This window comes from Mastigoproctus giganteus, chromosome 1 (assembly GCF_048544385.1).
Source record: "Mastigoproctus giganteus isolate SK-2022 chromosome 1, ASM4854438v1, whole genome shotgun sequence".
Taxonomy (NCBI): domain Eukaryota; kingdom Metazoa; phylum Arthropoda; class Arachnida; order Uropygi; family Thelyphonidae; genus Mastigoproctus; species Mastigoproctus giganteus.
This window is the reverse complement of record NC_143575.1, coordinates 270,102,783-270,127,104: the sequence shown is the minus strand read 5'-3', so window position 1 is coordinate 270,127,104 and position 24,322 is coordinate 270,102,783. Positions and strand designations below refer to the sequence as shown.

The 24,322-nt window shown below is 37.1% G+C and overlaps 1 protein-coding gene across 1 annotated transcript in view; it reads left to right on the top strand.

Moving 5' to 3' along the window:
- Cul4 (cullin 4) overlaps positions 1-24,322 on the top strand; it is a 252,454-nt gene that overhangs the window by 187,077 nt on the left and 41,055 nt on the right. The window contains exon 15 of the mRNA XM_090386353.1: positions 2,738-2,843. Within this exon, the coding sequence (XP_090242479.1) occupies positions 2,738-2,843 (106 nt within the window). The remainder of the gene's footprint in view (positions 1-2,737; positions 2,844-24,322) is intronic.

Here is a 24,322-nt window from a genome sequence, read left to right as displayed (position 1 = left end):
AACTGTTGATGATCCTGCTTAGCTAACAAACTAAATGAATATTTTGCAACTATTCACACATGAGGAGTTATTCAGGGAGGGGAATGCCTGAGGTGTATTCAATTCTGGCAGTAAGCTAGATAATCTTGTAATAACTGAGAGTAAAGTGGAGGAGAAATTGTTGAAGAAAAACATAAGAAAGGCACCTGGGGTGGGTGGAATATATCCAGTTATATTAAAGGTGGCGGCAAAGGAAGTAAGCAAACCCTTAGCCATAATTATGAGAGCACTCAGGGGAGGTACCCATGGACTGGAGATGTGCAAATGTGACTCCAATCCACAAAGGAGGATCAAAAGGGAGACACAGGTAATTACAGACCTGTTAGTTTAACTTCTCTTCCAGGGAAATTAATGGAGGCACAGGTTAAAGAAACATTGCAGGATCATCTAGACAAGACTTCAGTTATAGCCTGGACAAGGCATGGGTTTATTAAAGGGAAGTCTTGTCTGACTAATTTGATTGGATACTATGATGTAGTCACAAAGGAACTGGATGCAAAGAATGACTTTGATATCATATATTTGGATCTTAGAAAGCCTTTGATACTGTTGCACATGGAAGACTGCTGCACAAATTAGAGCTGTGTGGCATTGGAGGCAAATTGCTGCTATGGATAAAGGGATGGTTGAGGGGGAGAAGACAGAAAGTGGTAATCAGTGGACACTGCTCATGGTGGTCTAGTGTTATTAGTGGAGTCCCTTAGGGTTCAGTGTTGTTTTCTATATTTATGTATGATATTGATGATGGTATATCAAGCTTAATGTCCAAGTTTGGAGATGATACGAAGATTGGCAGAGCTGTTAATGACAATATGCTGTGCAAATCTAGAAAAGTTGAACAGATGGGCTGAGAGGTGGCAAATGAAGTTTAACATTAACAAATGTAAAATGCTGTATATGGGAAGAAGTAATCCCAGAGTAACGTATCAACTCTGTGGTACCACACTGATAGTGGTAGAGAATGAAAAGGACCTTGAGGGTAATTGTGTAGGCAGATATGAAGTTTTCTGAGCAGTGCAGATGGTCTGCAAGAGTAGCTGATGGTGTCTTGTCAATGCTTTACTGGAATTTTTCTAGCAGGGATCAGGAGGTGATTATCCCTTTGTATAAGGCAGTAGTCAGGCCACACCTTGAGTACTATATACTGGAGGCCTCATTTTAAGAAGGATGTAGAGCTGTTGGAATGAGTACAGAGAAGGGCAGCAAGATTAGTGAACATAACAAAGGGTTGCTCTTATGAAGAAAGGCTTAAGTTTTGCTAATTACGGTGTCTGGAGACCAGGCACCTGTGAGGTGATCTGATTGAGGTGTATAAAGCCTTGAATGGTTTGAGCATGCTCAATGCTTATGGGATTCTTCCTCTTGCTCAGAATAATCACCTGAGAGGGCATAAATTCAAATTGAGGAAAGACGGTTGTAGGATAGATGTGCGGAACTTTGTCTTTAGCTAGCAGGTGGTTGATTGCTTGAACAAAGTTCCGTCTGTCATTGTAGAAGTTGATAGCTTAAATAGAGTTAAGGCAGAACTTGACAAACATTTGGAGCAAGGGGATGGGTGAAATAAGGGTTTTTTTTTTTTTTCCGGCTGATGCTATATAAGCTTTCTTCCTTGCATCATGTGCCCTTTGCTAATGCTAATATCAAATGGAATGGGTTTTTTTTTTTTTTTTTTTTCTTTTGCCCTTTAACAGCCAATATATGGTCTGCTGATGGGTTCTGAAATGTCACCTTAATATATAGGAATTTAGTTAATTGAATAAACTATGCTTCATGTGGTAGCTATATTATATAAAAATACATTTTTAACAGTAATTTTATTGGTTTTAACTGGGCAAAAAAAAAAAAAAGACAGACTTCAGTGCCTCTGTGTTAGTCACCTTTGATAATCTACATGGTAAATATAATATTTAGAGAAAAGATACTAATATCTACCTTCTTAATCATTTTTTGTTTATTTAATTCCGTCTTTGCTATTGAGTAGGTAGATGATGTAGCTGTCTTGCATTTAATATATGATTTCAAAAATGTGTCAGTTTCATGAATGATAGGTAGCTGAGCTTCTATTATTAATTGATTTGTTAAACTTTTTTTTTTGTTTTGTAAGTGGGGATATAAAATGCAAATCATATTAAATGATGGGATGCAAGAATAGATGTTGTTGTTTGATATTTAACACATAGAGGAAGGGAAAATGCAGTCTTGAAAAGAGAGAGAGAGAGAGAGAGAGAGAGAGAGAGAGAGAGAGAGAGAGAGAGAGAGAGAGTATCCTTAGTTGGGTTTGATTGCACAGACCAAGTACAGAATAGTATAATACCAGTAGTAATGCTTTACTCAGTTTTTAAGAAATGGCTGCATTGAATCTGCAAATTGGCTGGACCAATGAATGAATTCCCAACTGATATTTGTATTTAGTGCCCCAAAAATTCTAAATTTGCTGCTGTTGTTAAACACTGTTAAATATGTGTAGATGCTGCCACAAAAAAATTTCCCTTGTGACTGTTGCACTAAAAATCTGGCTGCCATAAAAATAATTCATTATTTATTGCAGTCATAATGAATTTCTAAACTCTTCTGGCCTTAGTCATGCAGAGAATAAATGGAAATTTATTCAACCTGTAATCACTAAAAATAAATTTTTTATTGAATCTTAAATGTTTTTCTGAATTTTCTTTTTCTTTTTTCATTGTCATTATTTTAGGGAAATAAAGAATTACAGGTATCATTATTTCAAGCATTAGTTTTATTAATGTTTAATGATGGTGATGAATTTACATTTGAGGAGATCAAACAAGCCACTTCTGTTGGTGAGTATACTTACTTAGATTATCACCAACATTATCTTTTCCTGATTTTTGATTTTGCATCACATTCTATTTACCACAAAAGAGCATTAATATCCTAACACTCTGCTGCTCATTGAAACTTTTGAGGTTAACTATTTAAAATATTGTTGTTAGCTCTTAACACTCAGTAGTGTTTCATGGCAAATGGTATTAGAATTATTTATTTTGAAGTGCAGTGTTACCCTAACAGTATTTCTGTATAAATTGAAAACTATTCTCCTTCAGAATAACAAAATAAAAATAAGAGGCATTTCATATAAAAAAAAAAATGCATATTTAAAAATTGTTCAAATGAATTTTTCTGGTTTTTTTTTTTTTTTTTAGTACTGAATACTTTTTTTTTTAAATGAAAATCTCAGACAGAAACAGTATTAGAACATGTAGTACTTAGTACAGTGCATGTGTTATTCTGTGGGTTAGAAGTTGGACAGCAAATGTGGCTGATTGCAAAACATGCTTAGACTGGTTTGGAGAAGTGGGGGGATTACCAGTGTCAATTCAGAAGAGCATTGCTCATGGAAGTATCTATAAAAAAAAAAGGCATGCAGAAGAAACAGAGACTTTATAAGAGATGAGTCATTAATTAACCTGACTGTTCTCTTTCACATAGCATTTAGAATTTTGATTCAGGCTTTGGAGGGAACAACATCTGATATTGGTGCTAAGTGGGCTTGAAATTTGTACAGAGCCAGTAACTGTTTAGAAAAAAAGTAATGCTGAGAGGAAAAAGAAAACCGTTTTTTTGATCCAGAGGAAGCTTTATTTGTGATGTGTCTATGCTAAGAGAGATTAGAGGTCAGAGTAATCCATAATAGATATATCCAATTTTGTCTAGAAATCTCGTTATTGAAAATGAGCATAGGAACAGTGGATGCTTTTTTGCATGAAATTAAAGGACTGAGTTTTAGAAAGATTGAAGTATTAGTAATGGTCACATGGTGCAAGAAAGCCTATGGCTTATGCTGCACCAGCCAAAAAAAATCCGAACAAAACAATGATAAAAACAAAAAAAAAATAAATAATAATAATTAATAAAAAAAAAAAGAAAATTAAACCTATCATCTTATGCGCTTCCCTTACCCGAAAGTACTATCCGGATTTGAATTTCCCCAAACTGTCGGCCTCTACCACCCATGAAGGCAACTTATTCCAGTAATTTATAACTTGCTGGCTAAAATAAAACTTCCTACAGTCCAATCTAAACATTTCCCCCCGTAACTTGAATTTATGTCCCCTAGTTCTAGCATCATTTATAATCTTGAAAATTTCATCCTCATTCATTTTACTGATACCTCTCAGAGTCTTAAACACCTCAATCAAATCTCCTCTAAGGTGTCTAGTTTCCAAACTCTGCAACCCACATATTCAAAGTCTTTCTTCATAAGGACGCCCTTTTGCCGATCTCACCAGGCGAGTTACCCGTCTTTGCACCCTTTCAAGAAGCTCGATGTATTTCTTTAGGTGCGGTCTCCATACTTGAACACAGTATTCCAAGTGTGGTCTAACATAAGCCTTATATAATGGGATTATCACGTCCCTATCTCTACTTGCAAAAGTTCGATAGATCATCGATAGGACACCATGGGCCTTCCTTGCAACCTGTTTACAATGCTCAGAGAATTTCATGTCTGACCGTATCATAACACCCAAGTCCCTTTCCTCCAGTACTGGGTTTAGTTGAACTCCACCAAGTGAATAAGTTTTTTTGGGATTACTGTTTCTTAGGTGTAATACCTTACACTTTGTTGGATTAAAGCACAGCTGCCATTTTTCTGACCATTCCTGAAGTCTATCTAGGTCTTTCTGAGGAAGCTCAGCTTGACAGTGATGATTAACTACTCTACCAATTTTAACATCATCTGCAAATTTAGACATCATGCCCTCTATCCCTTCATCAATGTCGTTTATGAAAATTAAAAACAACAGTGGTAGTGGTCCTAATACTGATCCTTGGGGAACCCCACTTCTTACATCAACCCAATCTGAGGAACAGCCATTTATCACAACCCTCTGCCTCCTGCCCTGAATCCATCCTTCTATCCATCTAAGGATTTTCCCAGTGATTCCAACCTGTTCCAGCTTATAAAGCAACCACTCATGTGGGACTGAGTCAAAAGCTTTGCTGAAATCTAAATAAACAATGTCGAAATTATTTCCTAAATCCAGCTCGTGAGTGACCCTTTCGAAATAGCGAACCAGATTTGTTAAACATGATTTTCCCTTTACAAAACCATGCTGAGTATCTTGAGAATTTCAATTCGATCCAAATGATCCTGAATTCCACCCTTGATCATTGCCTCCATGATTTTCCCTACTACTGAAGTCAGACTGACAGGTCGATAATTTCAAACTTCACTTTTAGAGCCACCCTTATGTATGGGAGATACATTTGCACTTTTCCAATCCAAGGAAATCTCCCCTGAGTCTAGTTAACTAACTTATAAGTTTTCTTTGCCCCATTGGAGAATTAACTGGAGATCAGCATTGAAATAATTACTGGCAGATATTTTAGAAATTGAAGCTGTTTGAGGTACAAGGTGTTTCATACTGGAAGTGAAAAGTAGTGTGCTGTCATCATAAACTGTGGATTGGATTTCCAGTCAGGGGAAGGTCATTAATATATAAGGGAAAAAGAGTGGGAGAAAGAACTGAACCTTAAGAGACACTACTGTTAGTGGAGAAGTTAGATCACTGTAGGTGATGGTAGAGAGCTGTCAGTCATCACCTGCAATGAGCAGTTGGAGATAAAACTGCCTACCCAATTGTAGGCAGAACACAGACACCTATGTGTCTGTGTTCTGTGTTCACCACAAAGCCTATGGCATATGCTGGTGCAGCATATGCCATAGGCTTTCTTGCACCATGTGGCCATTACTAATACTAATTGCAAAAAAACAGATGGTATTCTGTAAGATAGGAGCTTGTTTAGAAGATCTTTATGCCAAACATGATCAAAAGCCTTAGAAATGTTAAGAGCTGCTTGAGTTTCACTAAACTTTTACATCAAATTTATCTAAAGATGAGTAACAGAAGCCAGTATATAATGGGTGGATCAGCACTGACAGAATCCATGTTGGCAATGTTGTTGCCAACATGGATTCTGTTGTTTTTGAACCGTTCCAGTGATCAAATGGAAGGGTTCAAAATAGTTTAAGTGTTGACAATTGATGGATTTCTCCATTATTTTGGAAAGAGTAGAGGTAAGCGTAATGTGTTATTTAGCCAGTTCCTAAAAAGGGATTTGTCACCCTTTTTAGGAACTGACTGGATATGCATAAATTTCCAAGAAGGGAAACTAACAGTGGAGTAAAAAGATGGCACAAAATAGTTGCAAGCTCAGGAGAACAACTGGAGAGATTCCATCAGGATCTAGGATTTTCTTGGCATCAAGACTGTTCAGAATTTTAATATCCCTCTCAGAACATAGACAGCATCAAATGTAATGTATTGGATATGATTGGAGGTGATATTGTTTAACTCTTGTATCGACAAGAGTTAGGTGAAAAGTAAGATGCTATTAAGTTAGCTTTATCTTTAGCTGAGGATACAATAGAACCATCAGATTTTACAGAAGTGGAGATGCAGTTGGATAGAAGTTGTTGCCATTAGCTTTTGCAAGAGACTGGAATGCTCAACTACCATTTGTACAAGAAATGTTTTCTGCTCTTAGCCTGTTCAAAATCAAGTTTAGATTGATTAATAACTATTTTACAATTATTGCAAGCCCTAGTGTAAGCAGAAAATGGTGGAGATGGAGATTTGAATAAAGATTGATATTTTAGGATAGACTGCAAAATCTCTACAAGAATTTTTCAAATCTTTTAAAACTAATTTCGCTGACATGGTCTGATCAGATTTAAAACAGTAATCCAACCAAGGAAAAGAAGAATAGAATCATACAGGACCCCTAAATGCTACAACACAATTTTATCTGAAAAAATAGAGCAAAAAAAAAAAAAAAAAGAACTTCTGAATTCATTCTTTATTTGTAAAACTGAAAAATAGTGTAACTTCAATAAACTTTACTTAACCTTACATTGTTCAATGTATTATAATAAAAAATGTCTAATAAAATAATTGTCTCATTTTTCAGTTCTTTCAATCCATTTTTTACTATATACAAGTACATAATACACCTTATGAAAATTTTATCCCCGTTTTAAGTGGAATTTTCTGGAACCAATTATCCTCAGATAATGAGGACCCCCTGTAATTCATAATTTTCCCATTGCCAAAAAGTTCCTCTTTGAAAACTCTCTGCCTTTGACAACTGTGGGAAACAATTCATTCTAATGGTCTGCAACATACTGCCTGAAAATAAACTTGAGATCCAGCCTTCTGTTACTCCCAAAAATTTTGTTTTATGCAACCCCCACCTCCAGATGTCTAGTTTCCAAGTTCTGCACCAATCATTCATCTTCTAAGCCAGCCTTCATAGGGATATTAATTAGCACTTCTCACCAATCTGGATAGCCTTCTTTTAACCCTTTCTACAGCTCTATCTTTTCTTCAGGTATAGCCTCCAACCCTGAAAACAATACTCTAAATGTAGTCTCACCATAGTCTTATGTGTAAAGGGCTCATGACATCCTTTTCCTTAATGGTGAACATACACTGAGTGGACAGAAATCATGGGATACCTACCTAGAAACAGGTAGACTCACCTTTCACCCGGATAAGGGCAGTCACATGGCAAGGCATTGAGTCCACTAGTTTGCAAAAGCATTCCACAGGTATTTCCATCTATGCTTGCTGCACTGCTGTCCATAATTCTGTCGCATTCCTGAGTGGAGGATCCAAAGCTCGAACAGACCTTTCCACAGCATCCCAAAGATGCTCCACAGGGTTTGTGTCTGGTGAATGGAGAGTCTATTCCATGGTGGTAAAATCTGTGGAATGCTCTTAAAACCATGTTCTAGTCACCGTGGATCTGCGGGGAGGTGCATTGTCCTCCTGGGAGAGTCCATTTCCCTGTGGGTGCACAATGACTGTGAAGGGATGCAGATGGTCTGCAAGGATGGACACGTAACCTGGACCCATTCAGAGATGTGTCTAGACATACCAGAGGTTCCAGTGTGTCCAGTTGAACCTGCCCCAGACCATTACCGACTGTCCACCTGCCTGAACAGTTCCTTGTTGACATTACGAGTGCATAGCTTCGTGCAGTTTCTGCCAGATAAACACCCTCCCATCCACTTGAAATAACTGGAAACAGAATTCATCAGACAGGAGATCCATCTCCAATCATCCAAGGTCCAGTGCCGATGTTCTTTCGCCCAGTGGAGTCGTAGTCCTGTGTCATGATGTTAGCATGGGACTCCGGTGGGTCGGAGGCTCCCATAACCTATTGCTGCTAATGATCGTATGATGGTCTTGGTGGAGACATTTCTGGCACCCCCCTTGTTGAAGTCTGTTGTGATTTGTGCCACTGTCGCTCTCCGGTTGGCTGAAACAATGCGAGACAGACGTCAATGTCCACGTTCATCCACCACCTTTCTCTGCCTACAGCACTGTACACAATGAGATGTTATTCCGGAAATGGCGTATTCCTGGTACAGCCTTGATACTGTTGAATGGGGATGGTGCAATTTCTGTACCACCTCCACGATAAAGGGCCCATGCATCGGGCACTCACTATCATCCCTCTTTCAAAGTCGGTTAATTCACAATGTTTATCCATACTGACGGTGGTTTTTAACCTTTTTTTAATAACGGCACCCCTAAGTAATTTATTTTATTTTGCGGCATCCCTAATCAATTTTCTGCCTGTTAGATATGATTCTCTCTCTCTCTATACTCTATATGTATATAATATTAAAAAACATGTTATATGATATTTATTACAATAATATAATTATAAAAATTACATTTCATAATACAAATTATATATATTCAATATATAATTTTATTCTTTATATAGAGGTACTAAGTAAACATCAAATATAGATCACCACTAAATTCAAAAGATACTGTACATCTTTTTATAATAAAATAAACATATAAATTAAAAAATAATAAGTTTAAGTAACTTAAACCCAAATTACATGGCACCCTGGTTGAAAACCACTGCATCCTGACATCGAATTACCATCTACATGAATGCAGTGATGCAGTGTACCTATATACCTACCAAATGGTGAGTTCGTCCACTAGTGAGAGGGGGGGGTAACAGCATTGCGTTGTCCAGGAACCAGGTAATCCCATGAATTCTCTCATTTCAGTGTATAGCATTAATATTAGCATTAGAAGAGGCATATGATGCAAGAAAGCAAGCTTATACAGCATCAGCCATAAAAAAAAAAACAAAAAAAAAAAACCTGTCCCATTTCACCCATCCATTCGCTCTAAATTTTTGTCTAGTTTTGCCTTGAATTTATTTAATCTGTCAGCTTCTACACAACAAATGGAGAAGTTTGTTCCAGCAATCAACCACCCGCTGAACAAAGGCAAATTTCTGCACATCTATTCTACAACTGACTTTCCTCATTTGGAATTCATGTCCCCCCAAGCAATTAATCTGAGAAAGAGGAAGAATCTCATCAGCATTGAACATGCTCAAACCATTCCAAGCCTTATACGCTTCAATCAGATAACCTTGCAGGTGCCTAGTCTCCAGACACTAATTTTTGCAAAACTTAAGCCTTTCTTCGTAAGAGCAACCTTTTGTTTCTGTTCACTAATCTTGTTTCCCCTTCTCTGTACTTGTTTCAACAGCTCTACATCCTTCTTAAAATGCAGTCTCCAGGTGTATCCTGACCATTGGCTTATACAAGGGGGCAATCACCTCCTTATCCCTGCTAGCAAAATTCCTGTATACAATTGACAAGACACTACGAGCTACTCTTGCAGACCGTCTGCACTGCTCAGAAAGTTTCATATCTGGCTGCATAATCACTTCTAGGTCCTTTTCATTCTCTACTACCCTAAGTCTAGTACCACACAGTTAATACATTATGCTGGGGTGCTACCCATATGCAGTACTTTACATTTGTCAATGTTAAACTTCGTTGCCACCTCTCAGCCCATCTGCTCAACTTTTTTCGATCCTATTGCAGTAGTTTACTGTCATTAACAACCCTGCCAACCTTTGTGTCATCTGCAAATTTAGACATTTAGCCTGAAATTCCATTGTCAATATCATTAATAAATACAGAAAACAACAATGGACCCAACACTGGGGACTCCAGAATAACATAAGTCCACGAAGAGCAGTGACCATTGATTACTACTCCCTGTCTTTAGCATTAGTAGAGGCATATGATGCGAGAAAGCAAGCTTATGCAGCATCAGCCAAAAAAAAAAAAAAAAAAAAAAAATTCCACTTCACCCCTCTGTTCGTTCTAAATACTTATCCAGCTGAGCCTTAAATTTATTTAGGCTGTCAACTTCCACAACAAGGGATGGAAGTCTGTTCCACCAACCAACTACCCGCTGGCTAAAAGCAAATTTCCGCACGTCTATCATATATCTGTCTTTCCTCAATTTGATTTTATGCCCTCTCAGGTGATTATTCTGAGCAAGAGGAAGAATCCCATCGGCATTGAGCATGCTCAAACCATTCAAGGGTTTATACACCTCTATCAGATCACCTCGCCGGTGCCTAGTCGCCAGACACCATAATTTACAAAACTTAAGCCTTTCTTCGTAAGAGCAACCCTTTGTTCCATTCACTAATCTTGTTGCCCTTCTCTGTACTCGTTCCAACAGCTCTACATCCTTCTTGAAATGAGACCTCCAGACTTGTATACAATATGCAAGGTGTGGCCTGACCATTGCCTTATACAAGGGAATAACCACCTCCTTATCCCTGCTAGAAAAATTCCTATATATCATTGACAAGACACCATGAGCTACTCTTGCAGCCCGTCTGCACTGCTCAGAGAACTTCATATCTGCCTGCACAACTACCCTTAGGTCCTTTTTATTCTCTACCACTTTCAGTGTAGTACCACAGAGTTCATACGTTGCTCTGGGGTTACTGTTTCCCATATCTAGTACTTTACATTTGTCAATGTTAAACTTCATTTGCCACCTCTTAGCCCATCTGCTCAACCTTTCCAGATCTTGTTGCAGCAGCATAGTGTCAGTAGTGCCCTTAACAACCCTGCCAACTTTGTATCATCTGCAAACTTTGACGTTAAGCTTGATATACAATCATCAATATCATTTATAAATGCAGAAAACAACAATGGACTCAACACTGAACCCTGAGGGACTCCACTAATAACATTAGTCCACGATGAGCAGTGTCCATTGATTACTACTCTTAGTCTTCTCCTTCTCAACCATCCCTTTATCCATAGCAGCAATTTGCCTGCAATGCCACACTGCTCCAATTTGTGCAGCAGTCTTCCATGTGCAACAGTATCAAAAGCCTTTCTAAGATCCAAATATATAATCAAAGTTATTCCCTGCATCCAGTTCTTTTGTGACTGCATCATAGTATCCAATCAAATTGCAGGCAAGACTTTCCCTTAACAGAACCATGCAGTGTCCAAGCTATAACCGAAGTCTTGTATAGATGATCCTGCAGTGTTTCTTTAACCAGAGCCTCCATTAATTTTTCTGGAACAGAAGTTAAACTCATAGGTCTATAATTACTTGTGTCAGCCTTTGATTCTCCTTTGTGAATTGGGGTCACATTTGCCCATCTCCAGTCTATGGGTACCTCCTCTGAGTCCAAAGAAGCTTCCATAATTATGGCTAAGGATTTCCTTACTTCCTTTGCTGGCTCCTTTAATATAACTGGATAGATCCCATCCACCCCGGGTGCCTTTTTTATGTTTATCCTCAACAATTTCTCCTCCACTTCCCTCTCAGTTATTACAAAATCATCTAGCTCACTGCTAGAGTTTATTTCACCTCTGGCATTCCCCTTCCTGAATAACTCCTCATGTGTGAATGTAGATGCAAAATAATCATTTAGTTTGTTAGCCGCCTGAGCAGGATCCTCAACTGTTGAACCATCAATATGCAGTGGACCAAACATTCATCCCTTTCCTTCTAGAGTTTACATAGGTAAAGAACTTTCTGTTTTTCTTTGTATCCTTTGCCAAGAATTTCTCATAATCTGCCTTTGCCTGCCTAATCTCCTTTGTGATTTGGTTACAGACCAGCTTATATCTATCATAGGCTTCCATGTCACCCATTAATTTATATGTATCCCATGCATTTTTCTTCTCTGCCATATGTCTCATTAGTTCATCTGACATCCATTTAGGCCTAAACCTTGAACAATATTTCTTAGTTGGTATGTAAAGCCTATTAGCTTCCAAGATAAGTTCTTTGAATGCTTCCCATTTTGAATTTGCTGTTGGTAACATCATCAGTTGTTCACACCGTATAGAATTTAAATATTGTCTCAGACCTCCATAGTTGCCTTTACGAAAGCAAAAACCGTTCCCTTTACCCTTGATGGTAGTTACCTCTTTAGTTGGTATGTAAAGCCTAGTAGCTTCCAAGATAAGTTCTTTGAACGCTTCCCATTTTGAATTTGCTGTTGGTAACATCATTAGTTGTTCACACCGTATAGAATTTAAATACTCTCTCAAACCTCTGTAGTTCCCTTTACGAAAGCAAAAACTCTTCCCTCTACCCTTGATGGTAGTTACCTCTCTAAGTAAAGAGGTAACTACCTTTACGAAAGCAAAAACCCTTCCCTTGATGGTGGTTACCTCTTTGAGTAAATCCCACTTCAGCACACTGTGATCACTGCAAACTAGTGGTTCCTTTATCTGCAGATTTTGAATGCATGAAGAATCACTACTGATAATCAGATCAAGAGTATTACTCCCTCTAGTTGCCTCCCAAACATGCTGATGTAGAAAACAATCATCTAATAAATCCACAAAAGCCTTGCTAGTGTGTGAGTGACCAACCCACAAATTTCAGTCAATATCTGGGAAATTAAAATGCCCCATTATAAGACTCTCTGATTTACTGGCCCACTTTATTTCCCTGTACAGTTTCTTATTATACTCATCAGAATCATTAACCCTATAGAGCCTATAGCACACTGCTACTCTCAATTTTGATCTCCCAATGTTTATGTCACACCAACTGACTCGACACTGGGCAGTGGTCCAGCAATGTTGAATGGCTTCACTTCCTTGGATTTTATGTGTTTCTTAACTAATAGCATAAACCCTCCTCCCTTCCTATCCTGTCTATCCTTTCTGTACAAATTGTACTCCCCAAATTCCAGTTCTGCATTCCTTATATCTGTGTGACACCACATCTCTGATATCCCAACAATATCTGCCTTTGATGTTTTGAGCAATACCTCAAATTCATCAAATTTATTTACGAAACTTCTAGCATTGGTGTACACGCAAGTATACATGCACCAGTTCCTATTTTTAGCTACCCTAACACAACCCATGTGTTTACTTGTACCGCAATGACTCCCAGCGGTCTCTGAAATATCCTGCATCTTGTTTTCCAGGCTGCTGCTCATTCCAATAGAATCTTCTCCCACTCAACCACCTCTTTATCCATAGCAGCAATTTGCCTCCAGTGTTGCACTGCTCCGATTTGTGTAGCAGTGTTCCATGTGCAACAGAATCAAAAGCCTTCCTAAGATCCAAGTATATGATATCAAAATTATTCTTTCCATCCAGTTCCTTTGTGACCACATCATAGTATCCAATCAAATTGGTCAGACAAGACTTCCCTTAACAAACTAGATGATCTTGCAGTGCTTCTTTAACAAGTGCCTCCGTTAATTTCCTTGGAACAGAAGTTAAACTAACAGGTCTGTAATTATTATGTCATCCTTTATGAATTTTGGATACATTTACACATTTCCAGTCCATAGGTACTTCTCCCGAGTCCAAGTCATAATTATGGCTTGTTTACCTTCAGCAATTTTTCCTCCACTTTGCTCTCAGTTATTACAAAATCATTTACTCCCTGAATAACTTCTTATGTGTTAATATAGATGCAAAGTATCATCGATATGAAGTGGACCAATCTGATTCATCCCTTTTCTTCTGCATAAGTAAATAACTCTTTGCTGTTTTCCTTTGCATCCTTTGCCAAAGATTTCTCGTAATCTGCTTTTGCCTGCCTAACCTCCTTTTTGGCTTGATTACAGATCAGCTTATATGCCAGAGGCTTCTGTGTCACCTGTTAATTTATATGTATCCCATGCATTTTTCTTCTCTTCCACATGTCTCATTAGAACATCTATTTAGGCCTAAACCTTGAACAATATTTCTTAGTTGGTATCAAAAGCCTAGTGGCTTCCAAGATTAATTCTTTGAATGCTTCCTATTTTGAATTTGCTGTTGGTAACATCATCAGTTGGTCCCACTGTAGTAACCTTTACGAAAGCAAAAACCCTTCCCTTTACCCCTGTGGTAGTTACCTCTTTGAGTAAATCCCACATCAGCACACTGTGATCACTGCTACCTAGTTGTTCTTGTTCTTTTATCTGTAGATTCTTAATGCATGAAGAATCACTACTGATAATCAGATCAAGGGTGTTACTCCCTCTAGTTGCCTTCCAGGCATGCTGCTGTAGAAAACAGTCATCCAATAAATTCACAAAAGCCTTGCTAATGTGTGATTGACCATCCCACAAGTTCCAGTCAATATCTAGGAATTAAAATCCCCCATTATAAGACAGTCTTATTTACTGGCCCACTCTATTTCTCTGTGCATTTGTTCATTATACTGATCAGAGTCATTTGGCCTATAACACACTCCTACTCTTAAATTTGCTTTCCCAGTGCTACGTCACACCAAACTTACTCGACACTGCTCTGTCCACCCAGGTCAACTGGTTGCACTTCCTTAGATTTTGTGTTTCTTAACTAACAGCATAATCCCTCCTCCCTTTCTATCCTATCTATCCTTCCTGTACACATTGTACTCCCCAAATTCCAATTCTGCATGCCTTATACAAAGGGTACTAGGAAAGTTTTGCAATACAGCTTTGTTTATTTAATTTTTTCAAAGTAATTTCCTCTACATTCAATACACCTCTCCATCCTCCGAAACCAATCTTTAAACCAGTTCTGCCAAGTTTCACTAGGGAGTAAAGCACACTAATTGTCCCAAGCCCGTAGAAGGTCCTCATCACTGGAAAACCGCCTCCCTTTTAGCTTCATTTTCACATGCGGGAACAGTGCAAAGTCGCAGGGAGCAAGGTCTGGACTGTAGGGAGGGTGCTCAAGAAGTTTCAGTCCTGTCGTGGTCAAATATTCGGTGCAGGCTTTGGCGCGGTGAGCTGGAGCATTTTCGTGATGGAGGTACCAGGTGTCCATTCTTGACTTTGGCCGCAGGTTCTTCATAGATCCAATGACTTTAGGCAGGCATTGTTCAGTATACCACTTAGCTGTGACTGTCTTCTGCGTGTCCAAAACGACACGTTCCACAATTCCACTCGATTTGAAAAATACAGCTATCATTTTCTTCTTTACAGATCGGGATTTTCTGACAATTACGGGTGTGTCGTCATCATCAAAGACCCAAACTTTGTTTTGAGCCTTGGTCGGCAGATCGTAATAGTACAGCCAAGTCTCGTCACCTGTCACGATGTTGTTCACATACCGAGATTGTCCCTTATCAAACTTTTTTAACATCTCCCGGCACCAAGTCACACGTCGTGTCATCTGCTCTTCAGTCAGTTGATGCGGCACGCAGAGAGAACAAAGTTTTTTCACGTGCAAATGATCTTGCAGAATCGAACGAATTGCTGGTGCATTTAGGCCCAAAGTATCCTCTATCTGTTGGTAGGTCACTCGCCTGTTTTCGTCAAGCATTTTCCTCACAGCAGTAACGTTTTCCTCCGTAACTGACGTTCGTGGCCTTCCCGGCCTCTCAGAATCCTCCAGAGTGAAATTTCCCCTTTGGAATTCTCTATACCACCTGAATATCGTTGTACGATGTGGACAATCATCATCTAGTGCAAGAGTCATTTCTTCTAAGCACTGGTCTATGGTTAAACCACGCACGAAATTATACCGCAAAACTGTCCTTATCTCATTTCGTGACCACGATGCCATCGCAAGCACTTTACACTCTCACTACTAATGAATAACTGAGCCCATCGACTTGGCGCGGCGGCTACTATGCACGTATGAACATGTCTCAACATGCAGCAACAAGCAGCTTCCTGTGATTCATTGTTGCGTCATATTGCAAAACTTTTCTAGTACCCTTTGTATCTATGTGACAACACGTCTTTGATATTCCAACAATATCTGCCTTTGATGTTCTGACCAACACTTGAAATTCATGAGATTTATCATAAATGGGATAATACTATATAAGCTTTAGTTATATATATTTTTTCTATATATATTTTTCTACTTAATATATTTTATATGTACTTTACTTATGTGCAGCCACTCTCGACTTATGTAAGGGTTGCGTTCCGCAGAACTCTATGAAAGTCGAATTTTTTTCAGTCGGAATTCTCTAAATGCTTATGTAGCCCTCGCAACTATGCGTGCTGAATTTAATTGAAGCAAAAAAGAAACCTTTGAACATGTAAATAGAATTATTTATTAAATTTCATTATGTCGTGTGCAGGAAAAATTACGAAAGAACAAAAATTTTAAAATTATAAAATTAGAAAAAGAGAGAGGAGACAGGCATGATGTCAGCAAGTTTTACCTTTTGAGCATCGTTGCCAGAATTAACTCTCCAGCTGTTAAGCATGCTGCTGTGGAAGTTGAAGGCTCTGGAGATTTAGAAGGGTTTTTTCCAACACATCACAAAATTCTCTGCAGCTGTAGAATCAGCACTGGTGACTTCACGGCATACTTTAATGTTTTGGAAACCAGCATGATGCTTGAACTTATTAACCACCCGTTGCTTGCCATGAACTTGGTTTGGGTTTGCCATACTTATCCTTAATATCTTCATAAATACTTCTTGTTTTTGCTTGAATGGCCATTGGACTCATTGGCACTTGGTTCTGAATCTGATTTTCCATCCATATTGTTTTTTCATCTTCGATGTAGCATCTGAATACTGTTTTGTGATCACTGTTGATCTTAAATGCATTGATCATTTAACATGTTCTTTTATATGCACACTGTCCTTTAAAATATTATTCACTGTTGAAGCAGCGAGAACTAATACCCCTGCAATAGATGACAAACTTTGTCCTGTTTTGTACTTCTTAATTAATCATCTTCATTTTTAAATCAATTTCGATTCTTTTCCTACTCCTGCCAGCACTTGCACTTTCCGTTGGTTGCTTTCCCTTTGCCATTGTAATATATTAAATATGAATGAAGAGAAGATTATGAAAATTTATTTATGTTTTTTATATGATTAGAGATTTCAGTGAAGGGGAACTCATTTCACCATAATACCATAATGTAAAAACCCACAGAATTCCAGCCATTGGTATTATTGCAAATGCAATAAGATTGAGTTTACTACCCATTTATAATAATAGACTGCACTAACAGAAAAGCCCAGTAAACCGGAAAGTGCAAATTGTTTTTATTGTTTTATGGTAGCGAACTCCAGAAATGCATTTTAGAAAAATATCACAAAGGTGTTTAAAATTGATTCTTATAATGGAACATATGATAACGATGAAAATGTGCAATTTCCATTATAAAAATGACCTCTTAGAGAGATAAATAGCTTAGTTATATAGCAAAAATTTCAACTTCCAAGTTCTTGGAATGAATTGCCAAAAAAAAAAAAAAAAAACAGTGTGTTATTGGGTTCACATTACGATATTTTCACGATACCTCCATTTATTCCTATGGGATGCAAAATATGTTACCTCGATTTTTTTTAAGTTTGTAAAGTCAAATTTCTGTAAGTTGAGCATTATTTAAGCCAGGGAGTGTCTGTACTTATTATATATATATATATATATATATATATATATATATACTTATTATTTATTATATATACAGTTGTGCCCACATATCCGCTGATTCCAGTTACCTGCAGTTAACCACGGAAACAAAACAAAAAAGCTTAACACATACTACTCGCGTGTCCAATGCTTCCTTTTATTTTTTACGATGTCGATTTTAAATTGAATGGTTTCCTTTATTTTTTACAGTGTCTCATATGGTTTGGTCACCAACATTATAATGGTTCTTTAGAGATTTAACAGATGCACCGTTTTCAAACTTTTGAATAATTTCAAGTTTTTATTTAATTAGAAAGCGCAACTCTTGCATTTGGCCATCATTATCGCAATTTCTAGGCAAAAAATAAATAAATAATTGCTATATATAAAAAAAAAAAAAAAAATCCTGACCCCTGAATAAATACTGAAACAAAATTTGCCCTTTTGCAGTGTGATGGAACACAACAATCGACATGATCACTAAAGCGAACTAAACATTTGGTCCTCCTTTTTTTTTTTTTTTTTTTTTTTGCGCGGTAGGTGTGAAGCCAGCAGGAGTGGCAAGATAATAGGCACACTAATCTCCCAATGACAACTTATAATGCTGATTCTTGTCGCTTATTTACGACTTGTAAAATAAATGTTTATGCCTATTCTAGTTATTACTTGAATTTTATGCTTTCTGGGTTTTTTTTTCCCTTTTTCTTTTAAATTTGGAGTCTTGAAGTGTCCTGGTAAATCAAGAGACTGCTGTACTTTATTATTACCGTATTTAATGTTGATAATGTCTTATTGTGTGTTTAATTTATCAATTAAACTTTATTATACATATGTATGTATAAGAAAATCATGTTATATATGGAGTCAGCAGGTGTTCACTTATATCCGCAGTTTCAGCCATCCACGGTAGGTCTTGGAACGTATCCCCTGCAGATAACGTGGTCTTACTGTACTTATTTTATATATACTTATTATTACTTATTATATATATATATATATATATATATTATTTTATCTTTCTATTGTGGTTTATAGTGTTTATTTTCTTAATTACGGGTGTTTTCTACTCATAGGTATTATGGTTAATACATTACTGGTCTTTAAGCTAGCCTAAACTCGGTTATCTTAAATGCCCAGGGCCTATTCATTTATTATTTTTCAACTTGCTACGTATTGCTAAAGAAATTGTCATATTAATTATAGATGAAAAACTGTAGCAATACTACTTTATGACAAAATGATAAAATATTAAACATTTTTATACATTTATTGTATTACATCTTTATACATATTTGTATTACATCACATGGTCGTCAATCCCCTACTTCATCGGGGGCTTTGAGCGGATTGACGGTCCATTCGATGTAATGCATTACTTACTTACCCGTTTCTGTTTGTATCTATCACAGCTTTGCTATTTTGTCCGATACTGAATTCTAAGTTTCTTTTAAACCTCTTTACAAAACCTCTTTACAAGCATATCGCATGACAACCTAATAGAAGTACTACAGATATATTACCAAAAATATCACAACATACTACAATGCAAAAAACAATACTGGAATGACCTTACAAAAATCAGCGTCAAAGGAAACTACATTCTAATGGGAGGCAAAGTGTATTTACAAAGCAGGGGTATAGCTATGGGATCCAGCAGTTCTTGTGCCATGGCTAACCTCTACTTACACCATTATGAAAGTAACATTACGGACAGTTTAAAATTCTACAGATACATTGATGACGTAATAGTATTCAACCATGACAACTTTATAAATATTGCAAAGAATTATTACCCAGCAGACCTTAAAATAGAATGTACAAATCCGGATAACAACTTAAAAGCTGTCTACTTAGACAGCGAAATTACCATCCACCCAGACAAAATATATACACATCACCATGATAAAAGAGATCATTTTAATTTCAAAACAATAAAACTCACACACTGGGAAAGTAACATAGCAAAGCATATACATGGTAATACCATAAGAAATCAGACAAACAGACTATTACAAATATGCAACAATATAAATAGTGGAAATATAGCCATTAAAAAACTCATTATAACGCTGGATAGAAACAAAATTCCCAAACAATACAGTAGATATCACGCAAGAACTGCCATATACGCAAATATTAGAAAACACCATCCCAATGTAGACCCATATACTTTTATCAAAAGCCAACTAAAAATATAATAGTAATTACTCAGAAGAGTATCCCCTTATTTACTAGGTTTATTGCACTCAGGCGAGGCTCGTCGCCTGACTGCACTACAACCTATTGCCAAAATTAAACCCCCCCCTCTCCCATAGTAAGAGGCTGTATATATGTATATAGTTTTGCCTCTGGACAAACAAGTGCTGTTACGCCTTGGAAAAGCGGTACCGGCACTGTCCGAGGTGAGACATAAAATAAATGTAAAAATATTGTAAATACACAACTAAATAAATTCATTTAACCTGCCACAAAACCACCATAATAGACCTTGGCCTGAAGTTCGGGGACTTCCGCCAAAACACCATCGGAACACAGGGAAACGCTAAAGCGACAAAGCCATAAAAATAGCCATCTATAAAACAAGTTAAGGGTGCGAAACATTCCTTTTTCGACTCGACGACCTCCACCGAAACACATCAAGTAGGATGGGAAACTTTCCTGATTCGACACTACGACCTCCACTTATACACATCAAGTAAGTAAAGTTATTGTAATTTTTTAAAAAACTCACCCGTTGGGCTTTGTGTATTCTATCACAGTTGCTGTAGAAATTATGGGATATTAATTCGGTTCATAATAAATGTATAATAAATAATACCTATTTAACTAATAGCAATGGGAAAGGGACAAAAATAGGAATTTAAAAGAAACTTAGAATTCAGTATCGGACAAAATAGCAAAGCTGTGATAGATACAAACAGAAACGGGTAAGTAAGTAATGCATTACATCGAATGGACCGTCAATCCGCTCAAAGCCCCCGATGAAGTAGGGGATTGACGACCATGTGATGTAATACAAATATGTATAAAGATGTAATACAATAAATGTATAAAAATGTTTAATATTTTATCATTTTGTCATAAAGTAGTATTGCTACAGTTTTTCATCTATAATTAATATGACAATTTCTTTAGCAATACGTAGCAAGTTGAAAAATAATAAATGAATAGGCCCTGGGCATTTAAGATAACCGAGTTTAGGCTAGCTTAAAGACCAGTAATGTATTAACCATAATACCTATGAGTAGAAAACACCCGTAATTAAGAAAATAAACACTATAAACCACAATAGAAAGATAAAATAATAATATGTACTCTGTTCGTACCCGGGCATTGCTAAAACAGCTACCGGGACAACAGAAAAATCTAGAAATAATTTAAGGAAAACCACAATAAAAGTATATTAAAAGTAAAATACAACATAAATTATCATATTACTAAAGAATAATATATATATATATATATATATATATATACATACAGTCAGTCCTCGTATAACGTCTTTACACTACACAAATTCGATCATACGATTTATAAATAGGGGAATGATATCGTATATAACACGAACCGAATTCGCTTATGCACAATTCGCACGGATGTGGAATCACCCCAACTGAATGCAACATTATAGGAATGAAGAGAAGATTCTGAAAATGTATTTATGTTTTTTATATCAGTGAAGGGGAAACACATTTCACCATAATAACGTAAAATTCCAGCTATCGGTATTATCGCAAATGCAATTAGATCAAGTTCACTACCAATTTATAACAGATTCCACTAGAGAATGCAACTGGAAATTGTTTTTATTGTTTTATGGTAGTAACCCCCAGAAATGTGCTTTAGTAAAATGTGAGTTAGTGAGGTGGTAGTAGTAGTAGTAGTAGTAGCAGTGGCATTTGATGCAAGAAAGCAAGTGTATGAGCTTATGCAGCATCAGCCAAAAAAAAAAAAAAAAATCACACCATTCCCTCCAAATGCCTGTCCAGTTCCTCCTTAAATTTATTCAACCTATCAACTTCCACAATGACAGATGGAAGTTTGTTCCAGCAATTAACCACCCACTGGCTAAAGGCAAATTTCCGCACATCTAATCTACATCTGTCTTTTCTTAATTTGAATTTATGCCCCCTTAGGTTCGTAATCTGAACAAGTGGAAGGATCCCATCAGAATTCAGTGTGCTCAACTCATTCAAGGCCTTATACACCTCAATCAGATCACCACGCAGGTGCCTAGTCTCCAGCCACTGCAATTTGCAGAACTTAAGCCTCTCTTGATAAGAGGATCCCTTGTTGCCCTTCTCTATACACGCTCAAGTAAATCTACATCCTTCCTAAAATGAGGCCTCCAGACCTGTACGCAGTACTCGAGGCGTGGCCTGACCGTTGCCTTATACAGAGGGATAATCACCTCCTTTTCCCTGTTAGCAAAATTCCTATATATTATTGACAAAACCCCATGACCTGCCCTGGCAGCCTGTCTGCATTGCTCAGAAAACTTCATTTCTGACTGCACAGTTACTCCCAGGTCTTTTTCATTTTCTACCACCTTAAGTGTAGTACCACACAGTTGGTACATTTCTCTGGGGTTACTTCTACCCATATGCAGTACTTTGCATTTGTCAAGGTTAAACTTCAGTTGCCACTTCTTAGCCCATCTGCCCAAATTATCTAGATCCTGTTGCAGTAGCACACTGCCATTACTGTCATTAACAACCCTGCTAACCTTTGTATCATCTGCAAACTTCGCATTAAGCCTGATATACCTTCATCAATATCATTGATAAATATACAAAACAACAGTGGACCTAACACCGAACCTTGTGGGACTCCACTAATAACATTAGTCCAAGAAGAGCAGCACCCATTGATTACCCACTTAACCATCCTTTTATCCATTGTAGCAACTTACCCTTAATACCATTCTGCTCCAATTTGTACAATAGTCTTCCATGCGCAACAGTGTCAAAAGCTTTCCTGAAATCCAAATATATGATATCAAAATTATTTTTTGCCTCCAGTTCCTTTGTAACCACATCATAATATCCTATCAAATTTGTCAGATAAGACTTTCCCTTAACAAACCCATGCTGTGTCTGAATTATTGCTTCAGTCTTGTCTAGATGATCCTGCGATGCATCTTTAACCAGTGACTCCATTATATTACCCGGAACAGAAGTTAAACTAACTGGTCTGTAATTACTCGTGTCACCCTTCGATCCCCCTTTGTGAATTGGGGATACATTTGCACATCTCCAATCCGTTGGAACCTCTCCTGAGTCCAAGGATGCTCTCATAATTATGGCTAAGGGTTTGCTTAGTTGCTTTGCAGCCTCCTTTAATATAACTGGATAGATTCCAGCCTTTATGGTGTTGTTTATTCAATTGCTACATGTACAAAGCTTTGTTTATGTGTATCAAGTGGGCCTCCTCATTTTGTAATTGTGCTTTATTCCCTAAAAATGAGTAAAATACTTAAAAGGTGTGAAAAGGAAGCGTCCTGTTGAAGACACTACAGATTCAGAGAGAAAAAGAAAAGAAATATCAATAAACAGAGGCGGACCGAGTCAATTTTTACCTGGGAAAATTTGTAGTGGCCTCACACTAGCATTTATGGCCAAAATCACACTGGCCTCCGACCCACCGTGGTTTCCCTGGTATGGCTTATGGTCGGCCCGCCTCTGTCGATAGAGAAAAAATTATGAACTTGTAAAACACTTTGAGCGAAATGAAAGACCATGTGATATTACACTTGCTACAGGCCTAAATGAGGCAACGCCAAGAATTACAAAGTATGCAGAGAAAATAAAAACTTGTAGCAGGAACAACTCAAAGTGTAATTAAAATCCATTAAATTAAGACACAAAGAATTGGAAGAGATGGAACGGCTGTCATCTGTTTGGATAGAAAATCAAACAAAAAACAAATTTGCTTACGATAGAAGCAAAAACATTAGCAATATTTTATTACGTAATAAAATACGTAAGTATTTTATTATGACTATTATGTAATAAAATAGTAATACATAAGTATTTTATTACGATTATTTATTGTATTTGGTAATGTTTTGGTTACAAATGTGTGTTCTTTCTTGGGTGGTCAGCACCTAATCCTATTTTTCCCATAGTGCCTGTTGTTTATATTGCACGATTTTGCATTGCACGAGGGTTTCTAGGAACACAACTATCATGCTATACAAGGACTGACTGTACTTATATATTTTTTACTTATATATCATAGATGGGATAATTCTATATAAGCTTTACTTCCTTGTATCATTCTGTTATTTCAATTAATATTAACCCTGCTCTTGAACGTAAAATCCATAATAAAGACATGCAAAAATTAAATGAAATAAGTGATGTAGTACCTTTTAAAAATAAAGTAAAGTTGTGGTAATATAAATTTTGCATTCAAACTTTTTATCAACCTGTATGTCATATGTAGTACATTCAAAAAGTTCCTGGAATTACATACTGGTTTGCTATGGCTGTAAGTTTTCATTAGGCACTAACATTGACCTTGATGCACACACATACAGACACACATGACAGGTGGGAACTAGCTTGACCTTCACTCGTGTCTCATGATTGATTGCAGTATGTTG